Source organism: Cololabis saira, chromosome 6 (assembly GCF_033807715.1).
Source record: "Cololabis saira isolate AMF1-May2022 chromosome 6, fColSai1.1, whole genome shotgun sequence".
In the NCBI taxonomy this organism is placed as follows: domain Eukaryota; kingdom Metazoa; phylum Chordata; class Actinopteri; order Beloniformes; family Belonidae; genus Cololabis; species Cololabis saira.
This window is the reverse complement of record NC_084592.1, coordinates 24894607-24917257: the sequence shown is the minus strand read 5'-3', so window position 1 is coordinate 24917257 and position 22651 is coordinate 24894607. Positions and strand designations below refer to the sequence as shown.

Below are 22651 nucleotides of genomic sequence, written 5' to 3'. Positions count from 1 at the left end.
AGCTATCCAGTTAATGAAACATGAATGATTAAAGAGCCCCGCAGGGAGAAGTCGTCAAACACCGCAGACAGTAAACCTTTATCTAAGTCACTCTCAGCCAGGGGCTGGACTTAAAAAGACAAGACAAAGGGAAGAAGGACGAACTTAAAGGGAGCCAGACATTCATCCTCCTTCTACACCCTCGTCATTCTGTTCAGAGTGGCGGGTTTGAGGGCCGGAGCCTTTTCCCAGCAGTCACTGGCGGTGTCCTCCCTGGACAGGTCACCACTCTATCCCAGGAGCAAATATACACATCAAAAGAGCGTGCAGGCCCACAATCACACCAATACCCTGGAACAGATTGCAAGGAAACATCATTCGAACTTCACTTTAATTGTACCGCTATATCTAAAAAGCCTTGCGACTCTCGTGTTCAGTTATTTCAGAATGGCATGAAAAAAGTAACCCATCATATATTTTATTCTCAGACCAGAGAGCCTTACGTTAAACCTGCCTTTCACAAGCTTCCACTGACAACCTGACAACATGTCAAACACTCCTACTGTGACTCAGCTTTCAAACTTTTTCCTTCACTTAATCTCTCCCCACATGACCCTCCTACTTGTCCTCCTCCTTTTGATCAGGAAACTTTAGTAAACAAGAGCAGGATTTACACAACTGCCAGCAAGCTGCTCTCACCGCTTTTGGGTGCCAAAGCTTTTTATTTTATTTTTTGCATCAGCTAAGCGCTGAGGCACCCAACATTGACGAGAATTACATCAACCCTAAGGCTGCAGCTTTTCTGTCAGCGAGACTATGACTACGTTTCATAGCTGGTAAATAATCCTTGAGTGCTCCGTGTTTGACCTCAGATTGATTCGTTGGACGTAAATCTTGTTGCCGTGTGTGTGAAGAAAGCAAAACACCATGATGAAAGTGTGAAAACAGTCTGTTTCTGCTTAGCGGATTTGCTTATGCCAACAACTAGGGCATAAATCAAACATTAAAACAATAAATCAACCTTAAACCTGCGTAATAAATGTTTAATTTTCTCTCAAAAGTGGATGCAAACCCCATGTGACAAAAATAAGACAACATTAGCATTTCACTCATGCTTTTGATGTAACTGTTGCACTGCATCTACAGCATGTTTTGTGGGCAAGTGATTCAAAACCCTTTTTAATCTCCTACACATTTATGATCTTATTCACTTTGAAATTTCCTCAGACAGTTTTATGAACATTCTTCACAAGCCAAGCCGTTTCTCTGAAGAAATTTGTTTAACGTCTTTTGAAAAGACACTTTCACTCGCTTGGCGTACATCTACATTCTAGTTTGATATTTAAACATGTATATGCTCATTTATAACCTCCTCGTTGCTAGACAGGGTGACATTTTGCTCATGTGCAGAATACAACCAGCTGGTGTCACCTGAATAATCATCCTCCTACATTAATTGCATCTAAGCTAAATTGAAAATCAAGTATTTTTAACTGCATAACAGTGTTTTGGTGTGTGTGTGTGTGGGGGGGGTCTCTCCTAAATACAAATACTGTACGTTTGCTACGTCTGCTATATAAAGAACTCTCACAATGTGTTCCTGGCGAAACAGATGGCTGCAATTCTGCCAGCGCTAACTAGCGCCCGACGATTATGTGTGATGATAAGTTGCTTCCCAGTTGAAAGCCCATCATTAGGGCTTTAATTAAAGCAGTAGCTGGGGAGGGTGACATGTCTGCCACAGATTTCTTGCACCCATGGGGGATAGGAGGGGTGGCGAGGGGTGGGGGGGGGACACGTCGGAGCCACGTGGTGCACATGTGTGCCATATGAATCAATGTTCTTTCTGTGTAAGTAGCTTGGATACACTGACTAAGTGGTGTACGCACACATGCGCCTCAGAGTCTCGGACTCCGGGTAAACGCTGTCGCCTTGTGTGGTCAAATGTCTCGTCTCCTGCAAGAACTGTGGTACAAGATGTATGAAAGCAGCTTTTTGATCTTTTTGAGGTGCAAGAGTCTCTCAACTTCATTTAAACTGAATTAACTTGAGTTCGTACAACAGAGACATTTGTCTCCACACTGACAAGCTGTGGGCTTTCTTTCATTGGTCCTTGTCATCAAGAGCAGGTTGATATTAAGTACATTTCTGTGCACATAACCATATTATAGAAGATGGTGTAATTGGTCTCCCTTTACACACAAGGTCTCTTGATTAATTTCCTGCCTCGTCACGTAGTGGAACCCACTCTGCTCTGTGACTCAGCCACTCGGCCCTGTGCCCGGATAACATGGGAAGACTGGAAGGGCATCCGATGTAAAACGTATCCCAAATCAATATGAAGAGCATGATGATCCACTGTGGTGACCCCTGAAAAAGGGAAAGATTTACAAAAGAAAGCTATGACAAAGGTCAGTTCCATTACAGGTAAAATCAGTCCAGTTCATTAATATAAAGCAACTTACAACAAATGTCAGCTTAATGTAGGACACTGAGAAACAACTTCATCAGGTTTGATTAAATAGTTCAATTCAGTACAATTATAAGTTAACTTTCAGATCTTAACTCCTTAAAGTCTGACATATGAAATAACACTTTTTATTTGAAATGTTAATTATATATTGGAATAAAAAAAAAAACTCAAATTTTGTATTAAAACAATTTCTAAATAATGATTTTCCTTATCAATATGAATACATTAGGTACATTTACGTATGTGTTTTTACTTGTTTTATTTTTTATCTTTTTTTTGGTTCGTATGAAACTTTTTCCTTTTTTTGATTAGTCAAGGCAAGGCAAGTTTATTTATATACACACATATCAGCAACAAGGCAATTCAAGGTGATTAAAAGGACGCTACAAAGGTTCAGAAATGCATGTATGTATTCAATATGACACATCTGCCATTATAGGGTTAAAGAAAGAAAAGAAAAACATGACTGGGGATAGTTGTGACATCCTAAACCAGACTTGAGAGTTAGAGGAGGAAAAAGTCACCCTTTGAGACATTACATGTTCTCAATTAAAGCTCTCCATCCTCCGAGGTTTTGTTTCATTATAACTCTAATCTGCAAAGTGAAATAATAACAATGTGTCATTGTCCAAATCCCGTCTTTGCCCTGTGAAAACAAGCCAGTATATTGTTTGGCACACAACATGATTCTGACCTTCTTTACGTCTCTGTGCATGTCTTGTAGACTCGCGCTGTTTCAGGAGAGCACTCTGAAAGCACCGAGCATCAGCCGGAGTTCTTATTAAATGAAAGAGCTGTTAAATTGAATCCCATAAATGCCACTTCAATACGAGCAGTGCATGAAATGTCAGTCGGTGTTCTTAAGGGGCCGGCTGTTGGCCGCGCCAAGAACAAGCCTGTTTGGATGCTCATTACTGAGTGTTTCTGTCTTTGCACACGCAGACTACACAACAATGAACCTGTTCCTAAACGTTAGTCTGTGTAGGTAGCATGTGTCACAGATGGTTCAAGTAAAAACCGGGGAAAGGATCTAAATTTGTCTAACTTTTCTTTAAAATCCAAATTCTCTCAGTTTGTTTCCTAAAGGAAAAAAAACAACAACCCTTTTCCGCCACATTGCATGAAGGTAAAGAATGTGCTCCTTCAAAGCTCAATCACAGTAAGTGATAACATACGTTAACTTGATCCGCGGTTGAAGCAAAGTTTGACTGATGGCTGTCGTCACAGACAGCTTGCGTGTGTTTGGTTCGACTGGCGCGAGCTATCCAAACACCTTGAGCCGCTTGAATTAATGTTGTACAGCACAATAACCACCAGGAGTAAATGAAGATGGATGAGGCGGCTTTGAAAAACATTCCTCAGTCAGAGGTCAGACGTCACCCTGCGAGCTGCCTCCAGCTCGCTCGGCCCGGTGACGCGCTGCCACGACAGGTTTACTGATACTAAACCGCATCAGACCAACATTCAGTGTCAGTCATGATTGCAAATTGTAAACATTCTAGCTTGAATTTATTGTCAAGTGAACAAATCCCATTAAAATCTTGTAAAAGCATTTGCATGAAATGCATGTAACGCTAAATGCAGCTTTGTTACAAACCCTTTTTACTCATGTAGAAATATTTCCATACAATAATTTGCAAAGTTGCACTTTCCTGTAATATATGCCAGGAAGTTGGAAATCAGCATCTGCCGTTCCTCTTTATTATTTAGTCCTTCTTTTCTTCTGTTGCTGAGATATGATGCCATATTTCCATCTTCCAACTGGCCATGATATGTCAGAGATCCATGGCTTTCAGCAATGTGTTTTATATTTACAGACCACTTTTGTGTTAGAATGAATAAATATTACTCAATTCAGAATAGATGTTACAGTTGTGCATATTATCGCAAATTACTGTTGCCTGGATCACATAGTTTAATGAACAGATATTAAAATAGTAAACACAGTTATACCATCATTTAAAGGCGGCTAGACTCCAACTGGCTTTCCTTTTTACTGGCTTTTCCTTTTATAAGGCTATATTGTCTTTGGCAAAAGGGAGACTAGAAAGGACTTTCATTCTCCTTTTTCTATACTCCGATAGATAAAACTAAATTATTCATATGCTTCATTTGTATTGAAGATGTACAATCCTTGAAATGGTCAGTTTATTCTCCAATATGGCTAAAATTGTTTTCTCAGCACAGCCAGGTTGAACAAGAAGTGCTTACATCTGCTTATATAGCTCCACCCGGCTAAGACTTTCCCCCTTAACTAAACAAACACTCCCCCACGTGTCTGTTCATCATCACAAATGCCTCTCCACCACAAGAATGGGAAGCACATGATGAGCTGCTGGAGTTATGACCTATAGTGTAAATGCAGCAAAAGAAAATAGCATCCTGCAATGGATATTAAGTTAAAAGAAATAATAATAAAATGGAGACTGTTTTGCTGACACATCTGCAGCGGGTTACAGTGCTGCCAACTGGCAGCCATGCCGATGATGACATATTGACAGAGGCTCCGTGGGGATACTCCCAGCTCCATCACTTTGTGAGGCTTCGGGCAAGAGAGTTCTGCTTTGGGGTTTCATCGGGGGAAATTTAGACGGGGTTGATGACGCCTGCGGGCCTCTTGGATGAGGATGGATGAGGACATTTGGCTGTCAGTAGAGAGGAGGCCTATCTGGCTCTGTCAGAAGCCCACGAGGGAACGAGAAAACGCCAGGGGCCTGGTCTCAGCAGGCAAATGTATCCTTCTACTTAAGCATCTTTCACGGGATGGAATGTGCCGAACTTCACGTCTGGAAGTCAAAAATGCTTACATTTTTTAAGAGAGCACAATCTTTCCTCACTTAATAATTTTTAGACTACTTTAGTGCAGAAGTACGGCACTGAGAGACAAAATTCACACGATTAACAGATGGCAAAGGCCGTATAGTTGGACTGCAGTAACGACAAACACCACATTAGGTGGCAGTAGTGTTCCCACTGCTAGCAGAGGACAAAAATAAGTAGGGTTATACAGCTAGTAGGGCTGTTCGATTAATCGATTTTAAATCGTAATCGCGATTATGTAATTAGAACGATGTTAAAATGTGAAAATCGTAAAATCGATTTTAATTTTTTATTTTTTTTTTTTTTAACCTTGTCTGCACACATATTAATGATTGATACCATATTAATGATTGATGGAAATACCTCTCAATACCTGCGACAAGTGCCCCATCGGAGAGGCTCTTTAGTGTAGGAGGGGGCGTTGTAACACGCCACCGGGCATCCCTCAAGCCAGATGCGGTAGACCGGCTCGTGTTCCTTGCAAAAAACTTGCAAATGTGAATAGCAAATGTAATGACTGACATTACACACCTCTACCTCCTTCATGGGTTGCATTATTATTTAGCATGCAAAGACCCAGTTTAGTTTAATTAGAAAATATCTTGTTTTATTTAATTGGAAATATAACTTACTGTATGTTTGCAAGTGCTGATTTGCTGATTTTTTTTTCAGAGATAAAACTTTATATTTTATTATATTTTTTAAAACTTTTTTTCAACTTATTTTACAGAGTTTTGCACTTTATTCATTCATTTTTGGTTTAATAAGAGCAAAGTTTGCACTTAAAGCCCAATGGGGCAAATGTTCAATAAAAAAACAGCATATTTGAAATAATTTCTTTGCCTTTTGTCAATTCACAAAATAATCGTAATCGAAAATCGAGATTTTATTTTTGGGCAAAATCGAACAGCCCTAACAGCTAGATTCAACATGTAAGTAACCAAATAAACATATGATGAAGCAGACTGTCAGCCTGATGTCAGCCATGCCACATAACTGGGATGAGTTACCCTGTCAGGTCAAATAGCTGGTCATTTTCTCATTTAGCCAGTCAGTCTGTTAACGGTGTTGGTTTATCGATGGCTGGAACAGCAGCTGACTTTGACAGTGAAACAGCTTCCAACAACAAGTTTAAAGCCTTTACAAACTGCTCAATAGTGAGACATTTATCTGTTTTACTGTACCTCGTGTGCAAATGAAAAAACACTTTCTGAAGCCAAAGGGCCTGCAATGAATCATGCTTTTTTTTTTTTAAGGTAGGTGCAAATGGAGGTGCCAAGAGAGTCACTTTAGATGATTGGGAAGAACTTACAAGAGCCTTTTGTGAGACAGCCATTGATTTCACTGTCTTTTCTGCCCGCTGCATTGTTCAGGGCCTTCAGGCAGCTGTCTGGTATCCAACAACAAACACGCTTGGGGATTGAGCGAGCCACAGAGCAATCCACAGGGTGCTTTTCAATCAATATGACCTTCTAGAGCACTGATTTTCTTCACTTTTGCTCTTGCCCTCTAGCACCTTCAGTCCCATGGACTTTACTGCCCACTGGGTAATGAAGCCTTAAACACCCACAGAGATGATGCAATCTACGCTCATTATTTGGGCGTCCTTTAAAAAGATCGCAGCAGGTAAAGAAGTAAAGGGGTCTTGCTCGCCTGGAGGAATTAACACAGCCACAAGTACAATACATCCTCCCCACCTGCACGATATCGAGCTGCTGAGTCAATCCTTGGTGAAGCATTAAAGTCAGTTCAAGAAACTCTCAGGATGAGGCTGAAACGAGGAATGAATTTGATAAATGAATACTGCTCTCTCGGGAAATGGCGTCCGGATTGTTTTCATTTTTGCCGGCTGAGGACTGCCTCACTAATTGAGTTATGTGGACTCCGCAACGAAGTCAAGGTTCAGAGGCTTTTATTTGTGCCTGGCCATCAAATCAGAACCCGAGGCAGCGGCCCGCACGGTGATGCCCCCACGAGCCCCTTTAAGGTACAGCTGTCTGATGAGTCAATCCAGAAGCCGCATTTTCCCAGAAACCTCAAGGTTCCGAGGTGAAAAGGTGACAGAATGTAAGAAAGTCTCGGAAATTATGGGAAAGTTTTACTGCTCCTTGAAGATCCACTTAAGGACTGCTGAAAGGGAGCCTCACTTGGTACATCACTTTCCTTTTACAAGACACAAAACAAGCTGATAATGGTTCTGTGAATTAAATATACTCTGGACATTTGTGCACACAAACACACACTTTACACTAAACAATTATCGTGGATGCATATACAACCCTTTCACGTTATGATTAGCTATGTGAGGACATTCCACATGTCGCCTGCATACGTGTGGCTATAGGTGTGCAAGATTCAGCAGTATTTATGTGCGTATTTCTGGTTGCAATCTCTGGATTGGTATTCTTGTTCCAATAAAATCTTTGTTTTGCTTAAACCCATGTGTGAGTTTCCGCGAGCTGGGTCGTGACATTATTATTTATACAGCTTGATCTGCACAGATTGGTTCATGTTGATGAGTCCAATTCTGAACATATTTCACAGAAAAAGCTGCTGTACTTTGGCTAATTATGCTCCATTTGGACACCTAATGGAAGCTCAAGGCCAACCCCACTGGCCCACATGATTTGATTTTACCAGATGTGGTCCACCTGCTGGGATGAGGACTCTGACTAATGACCAGCAGGTGAGAGCAACTTTTCTTCTGGACTTTTGCCTTACATAAAAAAAAAGAATACAAAGCTGAGGTTAAAATAGATAAATAGTCATAATAAAATGGTGGGGGGGCACAGCTCCCGATGACAAACAGCCGGTCGTTCCTAACATGTGGAGATGTGGTCAGTTTGGTGAATCCATGAACATTATCGCTGTAAATGTGTCACATAACACCACTGAGCAAATCAATAGTGGAAATAAATAGTGGAAAAAAAACACTCCAGAAAGTTCATTCTGTCAGCTTTAGATGTCGACTTGTGTTTGATATCTGTTTTGTTTTCGGTCAGAAAAGAATTCATTTCATCTTTTAAATTTAATAACAGGAATTATATTCCTTGACTATTTTCAGATGAAGGCCATGGCGTGTAATATTTAGAGCCAAAATACACCTCCCAACCCTCCCAATCGTGGCTATACAGTAATTCATCCCACCTGTTTTAACCAATGTTTCCTTTAGATGGCTGTGTCTAAAAAGCAGAGTGCAAAAGACAAAAATCAGTTTAAATAAAGATATTAAAAATCAATACAGCGCTCTTGCCACTCCATTTGTGACATCACAGGTTTTATGAAGTTTATAAAAGCCTTTTTTTAACATGTTATGTAAAGGACTGTATCTCTGATGCATACATGGTGTATATTTCATGTTTTACATACAGTATAATGCAGGATTGTGTCCCTTAAATATGCATTTACACACTACCAATACATGATGAATATCTGTTTGGAGGTTTGCTAGTTTTCAAGATAAGATAAACACTGGGTGTGTGGTTGGAGAAATAGAACAGAAAACAAATGGATCCAATTTGTGAAGGGTGGGAGAGTGATAGTTTCTCTTAGCTGATTTGATATCTAAGCAACATCGCGAAACCAGTGGATGCCAAATATGCATCATCAGCTAAGTATGGATGGCTAGGTTTACCTTTAAATCAGGGTGACAGGAATAAAGAACCACGATGCTGACATAATTTAAAGAAAGGAGCCTGTTCCAAGCTCGTCCTCCATTCTCCAGCTGCGGATCAAAGTTAACCCTTCCTCTGCCACTTCACAAAAGTACATCAGATTGAGTGCATGTCTGTGCTTGTGCCTGCCTACGGGCAGCTACGATGGTGGTGATGGTGGCTTCCAGGGGAATTGAAATTAATGAGTGTAATCAGAAGCAAACAGCGAGCCATGCAAGGGCAATTAATACAAGCACAGCGAGCAGAGCCGGTGGTTTGTTCGGGCCAGGCATGGTTGGAGCAGAAGAGATGGAGGATTAAGATGCAACCGCAGACAAACTCCACGAGCTTTTCCGCACGCAGCAGATGTCCACGGAGGGAAACCGATGGGAGCCTGGCACGGACTCGCATCCACCAAACCGGCCACTCGGTCAGCCCCGGTCCAAACCAAGCTGACAAGCTCCTGGCAGCATTCAGATAACACCATCTTCACTGTTTAGTTTGAGAGCCAAGGGACGGAACTCACGCGGGCCCCTGCACTGCATACAAAAGGGACTCATTGCAAAGCTTCACAGTGAAGCTACTATGTGTGAAAGAGAGAGATAGAGGGAAATAAAGAGATAAAGAGGAGAAGAGGGGAGAGGGAACTGTTTGCAAGCTCCACTCAAGTACATCTCAATGTGAGGGGCATTTTTTGTGCAACCCCCATTGTTGCCTTCATGTTTTCTGATTGAAACATCCTTGGACGCGCACACTCTTCCAAGCATACATATCTGCTCGGGTACGAACGAACACGCCGGATCCTGCCGCCCTTAGAAACAGCTCTGTTCTGCTGTTGTTTTCTTGAACTGACACTAAATGAGAGCATCACCGCTTAGGACCTTTTCACTCAGGCCTGTCTTCGTTGCCTTGAGTGGCGTTTGCACCCACCCCCCCGCCCCAACAACCTTCCCAACAGTCTCGCATTTCCAATGTTTACGTGAGATAATGATGCGTGTGTAAGGATACACCGCCGGGCCTTAGAGAGGGGCTGACGTGAACTGTGAGGGCTGGTTCATCACTCCAAAACAATCTGTGTTAAAGTGGAGCTATGGTGTGAGCTTAGATGCTGGGGACTGTAATAAAAACAGATTTTATAGGGGGGGGGGGGCTCTGTAATCCACACAGATGATAAACAGCAACTCTCCCAACAATTGGAAAAAGGTCAAAACTGTCAAACAAACATGATGCCATAAACTCCTTTCACCTTTCTGTGATGCTCATATAAACTTAGTGCAACTTCTTTCGAGTGTATCTGTACTACAAGTGTTGCAAGACCTTATAAAATAGGATTTCATGTTGTTTGTTTTTTTTCAGAAGTGATCAATCATTTTTCAAGTGAAATAAACTTTTAAACGAGACTTGTGTGGAAGCACAGCAGTGGGACCGTTCAAAATAAAACTCTCGCAGCAGACCACAAGAGTCTGTCAGCTCCATACCCCAAACAAAATAGAGAAACACATAAGCCCTTCTCAGACACAGATAAAGTGCTGGGTTGAAGAACTGAGGAGTGCAGCTTTAACACCAAACACCGCTGACCTCGTTTCCTCCTCAGCGAAGTTTCATCGTGTAGAGGTTTATGAAACACTGCTGGGTTGGAGGGCAAGTCGAACAAAATGACAAAACAACTCTGTCAGACTTTGATTGAATTCTCCTGCAGCAGATTTTGTCGGCGGGACAAATATCATAGCCTCCTTGATTGATTTGCCTCCCGCCCATAAATCATGTTTCTCTGTTGTCCAGATAGCACAGAGTCCTGAGATCATTGCGCCGAAGCTGCCTCTTGACGCCTCTGATGTCTCTGACGTTTCACCGGTACAGATAAATTACTGACACTTCAGTAACCTGTGAAATACGTGCTCTTGTGCTCACGAAAGCTAACAGTTTAACGTGTCCGTCTTTCAGAAGCCCATTACTTTAATGGAGGACAATTGAAGCATGAGAAATTTACAGTTTTCTTTACGGATGTGGCCAGATAGGAATTGCCTGCTAACATCAGCTCACTGAGATTGCTCTTATAAATTGATGAGTTCCTCAGTAGTGTTAAAAGGATTTTTCTTCTTCCCCACCTCTCTCTTTCTCTCTTTTCATGAGCAGGGATCAAAGACTTGGATCATTTCGGTGGAGCATGTCTGCCCTCTTCTGGCCTCCTGTGTTAAAGGGTCAAGTCATTGTTAACTCATGACCGGCAAAACTGAAATAAATATGATCATACTGTAATTGTTATAATATTAAGTGCCTAAAGCTGTTAAATATAACATATAGAACCTGGCTGAATAAAAAAAAAACAAAGACTAGACTGGGTCTAGAAGATTCTGGGTCCAGAATCATTTGATTTATAAAGCCATCAGTCTGTCAGCATGAAGTGTTTTAAAAAGTCATTTCTGATCCCTAATGAGGCTTTTTTTTTTCCCTTTTTTTTTAAATAGGGCCTAACCAACATCCAATCAGTCATACTTGAAGTTTAAAATGGAAAATATGGGTTTGAAATTAAAGCGGCACTTTCCACGGTTCAACACCCACAAGATATTTCAAAGTGCTATGGGTGTAGGTTTTTTCAGCATGTTTCTTTATGAGAAACACACTTCCCTATTAGAAGAAGGGAGAGGAGAGGGGGGGGAGAAAAGCCCTCTGGAGACAAAACCGTCGCCAGACACCACTGCAAGTGGTATTTTTGAACCAGTGCGTCAGAGCTGCGCCCATACCCAAACCGCTTAATGAAACGCAAAGAAGCCAAGTGCCATAAAGACAGGAGGCGAGCAGCTTGTTATTGTTTCTGGGAGGTGAACAGGCTGAGATCAATGGCTGCAGCGGTTTCCCTTGCCACAACTATGGCACTGTAAAGCACAAGAGGCCGTGCTACTCCTACCCAGAGTCACAGATATTAACCGTTTCAGGGGCCTTTGAAAACGGCTGCCAAGAATAATTTCCCACATGTAACATTTCCCACCAAAGCCACAGCGTCATACAGGCTTCCAGACTGAGCTCGGGCAGATGCCGCATGTCCTCACAAGGGTGACTCAGTATGACAAATCAGATCCATGTTAGAAAGCTTAGATGATTATTTACTTTTGACACATTAGAGGACACATAGTGCCTCTTTTTTTCCTTTCTCAATTTGTCTAGTTTTCCTGAGGTATAAATTCAATATCTAAATATATATATATATATATATATATATATATATATATATATATATTAAGAGAGAGAGTGGGATCTGGGTCTCACTGTGTGCATTAAACAAGCCAAGCTAATGTCCACCACATTGAACAGTTGGAATTAAAAAACAAAATGTGCTACAGTCCACATGACGGCAATTCAATAACATTTAACAACAGTAATGAAAATTATTACCATGTGCACCTCTTAGACCACATGCCGAATAAGCCTTGCATCCGTCTCTCTTGTGCGTCCATGATGGCTTTGACCCAAAATTCCTTGGTCGTGCTTTTTAACTAAACTCCGGTCATGTGACCTACAATTTCCTACTACATCTTAGAAATTTTGCCTTGTACCTTCAATAATAGAACTTAAACAGACTTCTCATACTTATAAATAACCAAATCACTATGTTTTACAATTTAACTTAAATATCCATCAGCTTCAACAAAAATATAAAAATAAAACCTGTTGGCCAGACAGTTACACGAGAGTTCAAATTTGTACTGCAAACTGGAAAAATACAGTCTTCACTCCACAGATGCTTGACAATCAAAGCAAAGTTTGTGACTGCAAAACAAATGTGAGGATGTTTAAAAATTCTAAGTTTTAAAGGGTCACATTCTCGGAAAAAAAAAAGAAAAGGGTAAGCCTCATGAAAGAATAGCAATGCCACAAAGAGAATGTGACTACACCTGCACTGTGCTGCAATGTGGGTTTGCAGCTTTTCCAAAGACAAACCACAAAATTCAAATTCAATTCAAGTTCAAAAATACTTTATTACTCCCCAAAGGGAAATTAATTGTTGCAGTAGTCATTATTCAAGTCTCTTCAAAGTGTCATTGTAGAGGGTTTTTGCTTTGGGCAGGAAGGAATTCCTGGAGCGGCCCGCTGCAGCAGATCTGAAGAACCTCTGACTCAAGACGCTGTGTCTGATTCACTGTGTTGTTGCTCAGGGTTGTGGAAGATCTTCATTTTATGAAGTGTCCTCCTTTGCATCAGCTCCAGAACAGAGCCATACTTCTTTATCAGTTTGTTCACTTTCTTTAAGTTACCGGCTCTGGTGCTGCTCACTCAACAGATGACTGCAGATGTGATTGCACTCTCCACAACAGACATAGCAGATATTCAACTTGCTGCACATGCTGAAGGACCTAGGCTTCCTCAAGAAGTACAGTCCGCTCTGCCTAGTCCAGTCTGTTGTCCGGTGAACACAGAGGTATTTATAGTCCTCCAACACATCCACTTATTTTCCCCATCATGGAAAAACAACGAGACCCAGTTCTGGATCTCCTAAAATCAATAATCATCTCCTTTGTTTTGTTCACATTCAAGATGGGATGATTGTTCCCACAACATGCCACAAAACAGTCCACCAGTTCTCTGTGCTCCGTCTCTTCTCCGTCACTGATACACTCCACAACTGCAGTCATCTGAACATTTCTGCAGCCTGACTATTGAGGTGTAAGGTGTGAAAAGCAGTGGTGAGAGCACAGTCCCCTGTGGTGCTCCTGTGCTGCTGACCACATGGCCAGACACAACTATTCAGTCTCACCAACTGTGATTTGTTTGTCAGGTACTCAGTCATCCAGGTGATTGTGGAAGCATCCACCTGTGTCCTCTGGAGTTTCATAGGTAGTAATGCAGGCTAGATGGCGCTAAATAAACTGGATACATTGATGAACACGATCTTCACAGTGCTGCCTGCTTTGTCCAGATGACTGTGGGTTTGTTGAAGCAGGTGCACGACAATAAGGAAACTGCAGTGGGCCCTGAAAGGTGCTTGTCACCAAAAAGGTCACCAATATGATTTATTCACTTCTTTGCAAATGCTTCATTTGGTTTTTATTATTATTTGAATGGAAGCCATAAGACAAATAAAAAACAATTTTATCACCAAGGTTGGTAAGAAAGAACAAAGGACAAGCCTAAACAAAACAAAAATAAACTATACTCTGAAAGTTACATCTGAGGGCAATTCTGGTAGGAAACTCTTCCCCTTCATAAAAGATGACATTATATGTCGCTCCTGTATTTTAAGAGAATGTGTCCAGCTCTTATGATGGCCACTTAGATACTGAACTTCCTGGTCATTTCAGCCAGTTAAGAACCTTTTATGGAAAACAGACATTAAGGAACTCAAAGAGGCCATCCTCCAAGATTAGTTCAGGGTTGACATGAACAGGCTGGACATATAAAGCAGCAGAACGGCATTTAAAATAAAATGCTAGTACGTTTAATTAACTTTTGTTTTTATCCCATCACATCCTTTTTCACCCGTGAATGAATAACACAACATATCCTTTAGGAAACCAAGTGATGATAAAAACAATACAACTTCAAGCTAATTACATTCAAAACCTGCTTTACTTTGCTTTGTATCATCACATGATGAAGCAACATTTTCGTGTGCAAAACTTACTTATCATTACAGTACATATAAACAAAGATCTCCATTAAATATTTGTACATATTTACAAAAGCATACTGGTAACACATGCACATACACTCACCGGCTACTTTAATGTACTCGCCACCTTATAAGGTAAACCAGGTGTAGCTAATAACGCGGCCAGTGAGGGTAAAGCACTTCCTACTTAAGGCACGGACCACCAAAGCACATCATACTTTGCAATAAAAAATACAGTTACTAAAAAGCTTCCAGGATCAGGAGCTACAGAAATTTCATTTTCTTAAAATAAAATTAAAAAAAAGACACCAGAGAACCTTTTTGGGAATTTTCATCAAGTTGTAGCTGTAACAAGTGAAGTGAAAGCCATCGGTGTCCACCCTCGTCTGTTCTAATGCGAGTGCTTACCACACATTACATCAGAAGATGAATTTATGCATTTACTCTAACCAGATCCAGTACGTGACTTCTACCGTCAGTGCATGTGTTGAGAAGAGTGATGAGTACAAACAAGAGAGCATGCTCAATCCCTAAAGCTACCCCAGCGTATATAATCTAAAAGAAAAATGAATGTTTTGATTGTCTTCAGCTGCAGAGTTGCTTCAGCTCACTGGAGCTGTAGCTCAAAGCGGGCGCTGCCGCCTCCGCCCCACCCAGAGCATCCTGTCCTCTGATGCTGAGGTTGATAAACCTTATTTTCCAGCTGTTCTCGTCCTGCGGTGAGCGGATGAGGCCAAACACTTGCTCAAAGACGCCGAGACAGGCCACGTCTCTGTGGATGGTTCCGGCCACGCTCACCAACACCAGGCCGTGGCTGGAGGCCACGGCTTTGAGGCCGCGGGGCTCCAGGTTAGGATTGAAAAGGAGCCGCTCACTGCTGGTCAGGGCCAGGAGACGAAGGCTGACCAGTTCAGCACCTGGAATCTCCTCCTTCTGTTCACTGGTAGTTCTTAGAGACAGACAGAGATCTTGGTTTGTTTATTAATCTATTAATGGAGAGTTGGTTCCCTGCTTATGCTATTCTTTTCAAAGAAACAGAGCAAAGCTCTTTATTGTGGGCTAACAAGCTCATAAACTGCATCATCAGTCTTGGTCAGCTGGTTAATTTGCATCCTAACGGCTCTCACTGTTTGAAGTTACCTGGACAAGAGACGTAGTTTGACATCTGGCCAGAAATGCTGCGGTCCCCATTCTTGAGGCTTCTGGCCCAGCGAAGGGTTCTGACTGTTCAACAGCTGGAAGAACCACTGGCAGAACTGCTGGCCCAGGACCAGTGGATCAAAGTCTACGACAGGTTTCACTTCCATGGAATCAGACGCTGCGGGCTGCTGGAGTTCGGTCTCATCCGCCTTAAAGGAATAACAGATTTTTGGTCACAAAAGGCCACAGTATGATTTCAGTGTTGAAGAAATGCAGTGGCCACGACTTGACTAAATGTATTTATTTCAACAACGTTGTCCCATCCATCTCTCAAATACAGTGACATCTGCTCATTATAACAAAAGCTACACTCCTTCCAAGAATGTTTTGGTAAGGCCTGACCACTCTGAGCCCAAACTCCATCAGATAATCAACCGGTTCAAAGGAAATACATAACATCTACAGAGAATAATACTATGAAAATATTGAGGAAGTCCAGGGAAATCTAGTATCAATATGGACAATTGGAAGTGACCAGAAAAGTACTCTGAGACGGAAAAATGTATTCTGAGAGAGTGAGACTGAACGAAGAAGCCAGATTAATTTTTTTTGCAGAAATGCTTCTGCTCCCTCAGAGACTGAGCTCATCCTAGATGGACCAACTGTTTTAACTTACGTTTAGGGAAATAAATATCAGGTTCTACAAGCCAGAGATGAGAATGACTGTCAGGCTGTGTTTTAGAGGAACAACTGTGACCATCACTGAAACAAATTTTCCCTGAGGGCCCATGGGGAATTCAGCAGAATAATGTCAGCTGTCATCCTCCGTGAGTTAACAGCGAGGTGAAAGAGAAGAACCGGAGGATGAGCACAATCCGCTGAAGAACTGAAATTTCGTATTCAGCAAATTGACATTCGTGCAGAACTTGAATAATTAGTGTTCACAGTTCTGAAATGACTAAAAAGGTGTAATTTAAAGATGGGGATTCAACAGAATGGTGAACATGCTTCTCACAACTTTTTTCAACTTGCTGCCAACATCAGTGAAGACACGAGACAAAAATGAGTTATGTTGCTTTTTTAAATATCCTAACTAAGCTATAACCATCATAAAACCCCTGCATGATTCTGAAACCTATTTGTAGAGCCACCTGTACCATTAACATATTTTAAAGAACTGTCAATTTTCAGCAGTTGAAATCCATCCATTCATTGTTTATACCCGCTTTATCCTTTGCAGGGTCACGGGGTTTGTATGCATCCTTTGTTTAGTATTAGTACTTAGTCCAACAGTAAATCAGCTGACTAAAGACGGGACTCATGAAGCGGAGCTCCGAGAAATCCAAGACAGTTGAACCCAGACAGGTTCCAGCATCACAGTGGAAGTCATGATAAGTGTTGGTCAAGTTCATTAAAATGTATTCATTAGAAAATGAGCTTCACTGCCTCCTTTATCACAACATTTAGCAGATAAAAAACAGTGCATCCTCTAATGTGTTGGGCTGCATTGAGGAGATTAATGACTGGATGTGCCACAACTTTCACAAGCTAAACAAAAACAAAACTGAGGTAATTGTCTTTGGAGGCAAAGAGAAATGATCCCAGGTCACCACAGAGCTTCAATCTATACACCTAAAAACCACCAACCAGGCCAGAAATCTGGGTCTGGTGCTGGACTCAGATCAATCAGACTGATCATATCAATTTGGAAAAAAACATTAAGGCAATAACAAAGTCAGCCTACTATCACCTTAAGAATATATCAAGGTTTAAAGAGAAACGAGTCTATGCATTCATCTTTAGTAGGCTTGATTATTGTAACAGCATCTTTACAGGTTTACCTAAAAAGTCAAGTTAGACTACTGCAGCTCCAGTCCTCACTATGACCAAAAGAGTGGACCACAGCTCTGAGGTCTTAACACTGGCTGTCTGACTGTCAGAGGACAGACTTTAAAGTTCTGATGCTGGTTTATAAAGCTCTGAATGGTCCAGGACCAGAATACACCAGTGACCTCCTGGCCCTGTATGAACCATTCAGACCCCTCAGATCATCTGGATCTGTTCTTTTATTGTTTCCCAGAGTCAGAACCAGACACGGGGAAGCTGCATTCAGCTTCTATGCTCCACATGTCTGGAACAAACTCCCAGAAAGCCTCAGATCAGCTGAAACACTCCAGGTTGAAGACACACCAGTTTTCAGCTGCATTTGAATGTATTTATGTTTTTTTATCTATTGTTCTTATTTTTCTTTTTTGTTAAAATGTTAAGTCATAATTTTTATTTCTACTATGTGATGTTTTAATGTCTCTGTAAATCAATTTGATTTGTCTTGTTGTTGAATTGTGCTATACAAATAAACTTGTCTTGCGTCAAATCAGATGTAAATCCAATGTCAATCATACATCCACCCATCTTTTATACCTGCTTTATACGCCCTGGAGTGGTCACAAGTTCATTCCAGGATGTGGGTAAATTACTTAAATCAAAAGTAAAAACATGGAAGTTATTTTGGTAACATGACATTCAAAAGTCCACCTGTGTCTCAAAGACAATGGAGACTCTTTTCAGGAACACAATGTCCACATTCAGGACAGAAAAGACAAATGTTTGAAGAGAAGAGTTAACGAAGACATCTTTGTTAGATGGGAACATTAAACAGTGGAAATGGCCACAAGATTGAGCCCTTCAGCACCTAACAGAGCTACCTTGACTCCCTCTCTGTACAGTTTCACAAACATCCGCACCTTCTGTCATGTGACCAAAACATCTCACAAGATAACCAGCTACAACAATCTCAAACCACCAACAAAAGGAGGGGATGTTTTCTTTAATGTTTGAACATATCTCATTACTTTTAAATTGGGACATTTGTTTTTATTATAAAGCCTTTCTGTTAAATCTGTTGTTGTTAAAGGCTTTGTGACCATCATGAAGCTGTTGGAGTAAAGTGACTTCCGGCCCCTAGATTTGTTCACAGAGTTTATTACAAATCATTTAAAAAAACACAAATACAGATAACAATCAATTGGGGTTTGTAAAATGGGACTCCCCAGAAGCTAACTGTACCTTATGAATAGGGGCCCAGTCACACAGCAAAACAACTATAAATTACACATATAATACATATACATATAATAACCTTATAACCTAAAAAAAAAAGAAAAAACACACAATAAAACCCTGAGACCTCCTCAGATTTCCTAGATACAAAGGTATTCTTGTAAAAATAATACATCAGGTATTGGTACATAAACATAATTTAATAAGAAGAGACATAATTTAATAACAATTTTCGTCTCTTTTTGAAAATTGAGAGACATCCAGACTCTTTTATAGCACTATCAATCTCATTCCAAATGTTTGGACCTTTACAGGTTACACTGAAACTTGTACATTTCAGTTTCCTTTTCTTTCCCTTTAAAAGTTGTTTTCCCTTCATTTTTCTAGAGTAAGACTTTCTAAAATGTTTCCCAATGTAGATCCCACATGTGACAGGTGTAAGGCCTCTCCGGCCTCCCTAGCACACACATTCTGGCTCTGTCCCAACCTGCACACCTATTGGAGTTCGATCTTTACAACACTGTCAGAGGTCTTCAAAACTGTAATTCAGCCAGATCCTCTGATAGCTATCTTTGGTATAGCGGGAGGGGTGAACGAGAATCTCTCTGGAAATGAACTCAAAATAACCAAATTTGTCACCCTGTTGGCACGGAGACTGATCCTCCTGAACTGGAAGAATCCTCAGCACCGAGCTGGACTCAGTGGCTGAGAGATGTGAGGCAGCATCTACTTGAGAAACTGAGATTTGTGTTGCGAGGCTCCCCAGATAACTTTGAGAGTACCTGGAGACCATTTATGGATTACATTGAAACCAAGATTTAACTCTCCCACTTTCCGGTATGCATCTCCGGATTAAGCCTGCAATTTGAGACTACGGTCCAATATCTATTTAAACTCTTTTAGCCCATCAAGTTGAGAAAAGCCCTGAACTGCCTGTCTGTCTGAGTCTGTATAGTTTTTTTTTTCTTTCTTTTAAATTGAAGTGTCTTGTAAATTGTTGAATGTAAATGTACTTTATTTATATAGCACCTTACATCAAACTAGAGGTGAACCAAAGTGCTTTACATAACATACAACAAAATAAAACAATAATAAAACATATGAACATATAAAACATCAAGTATAAAAAAAAAAGTGTCGCCACACTACTAGGTATTAAAAGCCACCCTGAATAAATAAGTAAATAAGTAATTTTAGATTTAAAAAGGCCCAGGTCAGAGATGGTGCGTAACTCACAGGGGAGCTTATTCCAGAGCCTGGGGCCGGCAACTGAAAAGGCTCGGTCCCCCCAGTGCTTCTGCTTTGACCTGGGCACTTCCAACAAACGTTGGTTGGAGGATCTCAGAGCTCTGCCAGGCTCACGCACCGTTAAAATCTCTGATAAATAAGAAGGGGCAAGGCCGTTAAGAGCTTTAAAAAACAAACATTAAAAGTTTAAAATCAACTCTAAAACAAACAGGCAGCCAGTGAAGGGAATAGAGGACCGGGGTGATATGCTCTCGTCTGAATGATTCACTACACATTGTGTAGTGAATGTCTGTTTATGTTTTATATGTTTAAAAGAAAAGGCCAATAAAAAGAGTTTAAAAAAAGAAGAAGTTGTTTTCCCCTTGTGGTGTGTTCATGAGTGGGAGCATAAACGGGGATGAGATGACAGAGTCATTGAGTCTAAACACTACATTATACATTACACTAAAGACACAGTTGTTTTGCAAAGTTGTTTTTTCATTGGTTTTGTGTCATTTGGATTACTGTTCAGTTGTTTGGTCTGCTGCATCGAGCAGTCTTCTAAAGAAACTACAAATGGCACAAAACAAGGCTGCAAGACTGGTTCTTGGTTGTTCATCGAGAACACGTGTTGTAGAAATGCATGAACGTCTCTCCTGGCTGAGGGTTGAGGATAGGCTGACTGCTAGTGTGCTTACATATTTCCATAGCATCATTAACACTCAAATTCCTACATTTCTTTATAATAAAATAACTTACTGTTCAGACACTCATTCATACAACACTCGGAGGGCAAATAGTGGTCAGATAACATTACCCTTACCTAGGTCTGAATCTATGAGGAGGACAGTGTTTTACAGATGAGTTGCACATTGGAACAGTCTTCCAGGTGAAGAACAGAAACAGAAACTAAGAATGTATTTGTTGACATCACTATAAGTTTACATGATATGTATGATGTTGTTTCTTGTTTTTATTTGTGATTCTATTTAGAATTGTATTTCTATGAATTGACTTTGTAATATTTGAGTTTGTATGTTAACGTTTGGACCCCAGGAAGACTAGCTGTCGTTTTGGCGTCAGCTAATGGGGAACCTTTTAAATAAACAATAAACACAGGCATTGTGGAAAATGTTACACTCAGTAAAGGCTGATTTATGGTTCCGCGTTACACCAACGTGGATTTAACGCAGAAGCATAATTTAGGTTTAATGCTGCGTTCCATTTACCACGGAAGTCGGAACTCGGAACTGGGAATGACGTCACAGCCGAGTTATCAGCGTTCCAGTTACAAAGTAGGTAAACAAGTTTGAAGTTCGCATATATCACATGAAAAATGTAAATTACACTATAGCAGCATATATATGCCGAACAATACTTGTATACGACTGATTTAGTGTGACCAAAACTAGAATGAAGTGCTTCGGATTTTTACAGAGCTCTCTTCTACTGTTAATAGATCCATGTTTACAACCGGGGCAGCCATCTTGGAATGTGAACTCGGGGGTGGTGAAGACTCTCCCACTGGAACGCCCCACTTCAAGGGGCGTTCCAGTTGAAAATACCGACTGGGAACTGGGAAATCCCCACTTCCGAGGACAAATGGAACGCGGCATAAGTTTCCTACCTCCCCCGAGCTCCACAGCTGCAGCGTCCTCTTCACCAGCTGGTGTTTCTCGCTGCTCGGGGGCATCGCCACCCCTTCTGTCGCCAGATACCTGAAGATGAGGTCGCGCTGAACCTTCTTCCTTCTCAGCAGCTCCTCGGCGTTTTTGGAGAAAGAAAGGATGGCTTCTGTTGCCTCTACAAAGTCAAATGAAACATGGGAATATTGGCAAAAAAGCAGTTTCAAGATTTAATTCCCGGGTCGGAGGCGATATGTTAATGTTAAAAGGATAAAAGTTAACTCTCCTCAATTGCAGACTTAATGTAAATATGATGACTTGTGAGTGTTGCGATCTTCGATTCACTGAATCATTTCCTGCTGCTAGAATAGAAAGAATCTTACCCGTAAGATTTTCCACAAATATCATCTTATTAGTGACCGTGTCGCTGAGAGACTTTAAGTCGTCTGTTGTCATTGAGATGAACATCTTTTTGAATCCGACGCGCTCTTTTTCTGATAATCGTGACATTTTAGCAAATATTTGTGTTCTGCTAGAAATCCTTCCGTGTAGAAACAAATACCGGTGTAACCTGTTTCCGCTCCTGTGGTTACTATGGTACTAATGCCAGTTGCTTCTCTGAAAATGTACCTATCACATGTCACGTTATTGTTATTCAAAGCTAATACCACGTGAAGAAGAATTTGATGTAGTCAACCATTGTGATTTCGCTCAATAGCGTTGTTATTATTTTAAAAAATGCCTATACGAGCGTGGTATTTATTTTGAGAGCCCTGATCTCCGACTTCAAGCGAACGCATCCCTTTGCTGTGTTTTTGACTGTTTGAATTATCAGGATTAATATTTTAACGTCAATTTAATTGCATCATACATTCGTCTTTTATTTTTCCATCATCAATTTTTCCTACGGAAGCTTTTAAACATTGCTGAAACAAGTTATGCATGTTGGATTAACAAAACCATCTGAATATTGAAGGAGAAGTGTGATTGTGATCTTACTCTAAATATATAAATATAAATAATAAGTATAATATAATAAATATATAACATCGTGTAATCCCAGAGA

General features: G+C 40.8%; 1 protein-coding gene across 1 annotated transcript; it reads right to left on the bottom strand.

Annotated features, from left to right (window-relative positions):
- Window positions 1-12934: 12934 nt before the first annotated feature.
- On the bottom strand, window positions 12935-22141 carry c6h3orf38 (chromosome 6 C3orf38 homolog). Its single transcript, XM_061723793.1, has 4 exons — window positions 21969-22141; window positions 21588-21763; window positions 15674-15882; window positions 12935-15482 (listed from the first exon to the last, which is right to left on the bottom strand). The coding sequence occupies exons 1-4, from the start codon at window positions 22093-22095 to the stop codon at window positions 15119-15121; spliced, it is 876 nt and encodes a 291-aa protein (XP_061579777.1). The 5' UTR covers window positions 22096-22141; the 3' UTR covers window positions 12935-15118.
- Window positions 22142-22651: the final 510 nt, after the last annotated feature.

Bases quoted from the DNA above. Each gene is read 5' to 3' on its own strand.
- c6h3orf38 (XM_061723793.1), bottom strand. From the start codon at position 22,095: ATGTCACGATTATCAGAAAAAGAGCGCGTCGGATTCAAAAAGATGTTC. The intron at 15,883-21,587 runs GTAGGAAACTTA...TATTCCTTTAAG, and splicing joins AGCTGTGGAGCTCGGGGGAG to GCGGATGAGACCGAACTCCA. The intron at 15,483-15,673 runs GTAACTTCAAAC...TCTGTCTCTAAG, and splicing joins AAACTACGTCTCTTGTCCAG to AACTACCAGTGAACAGAAGG.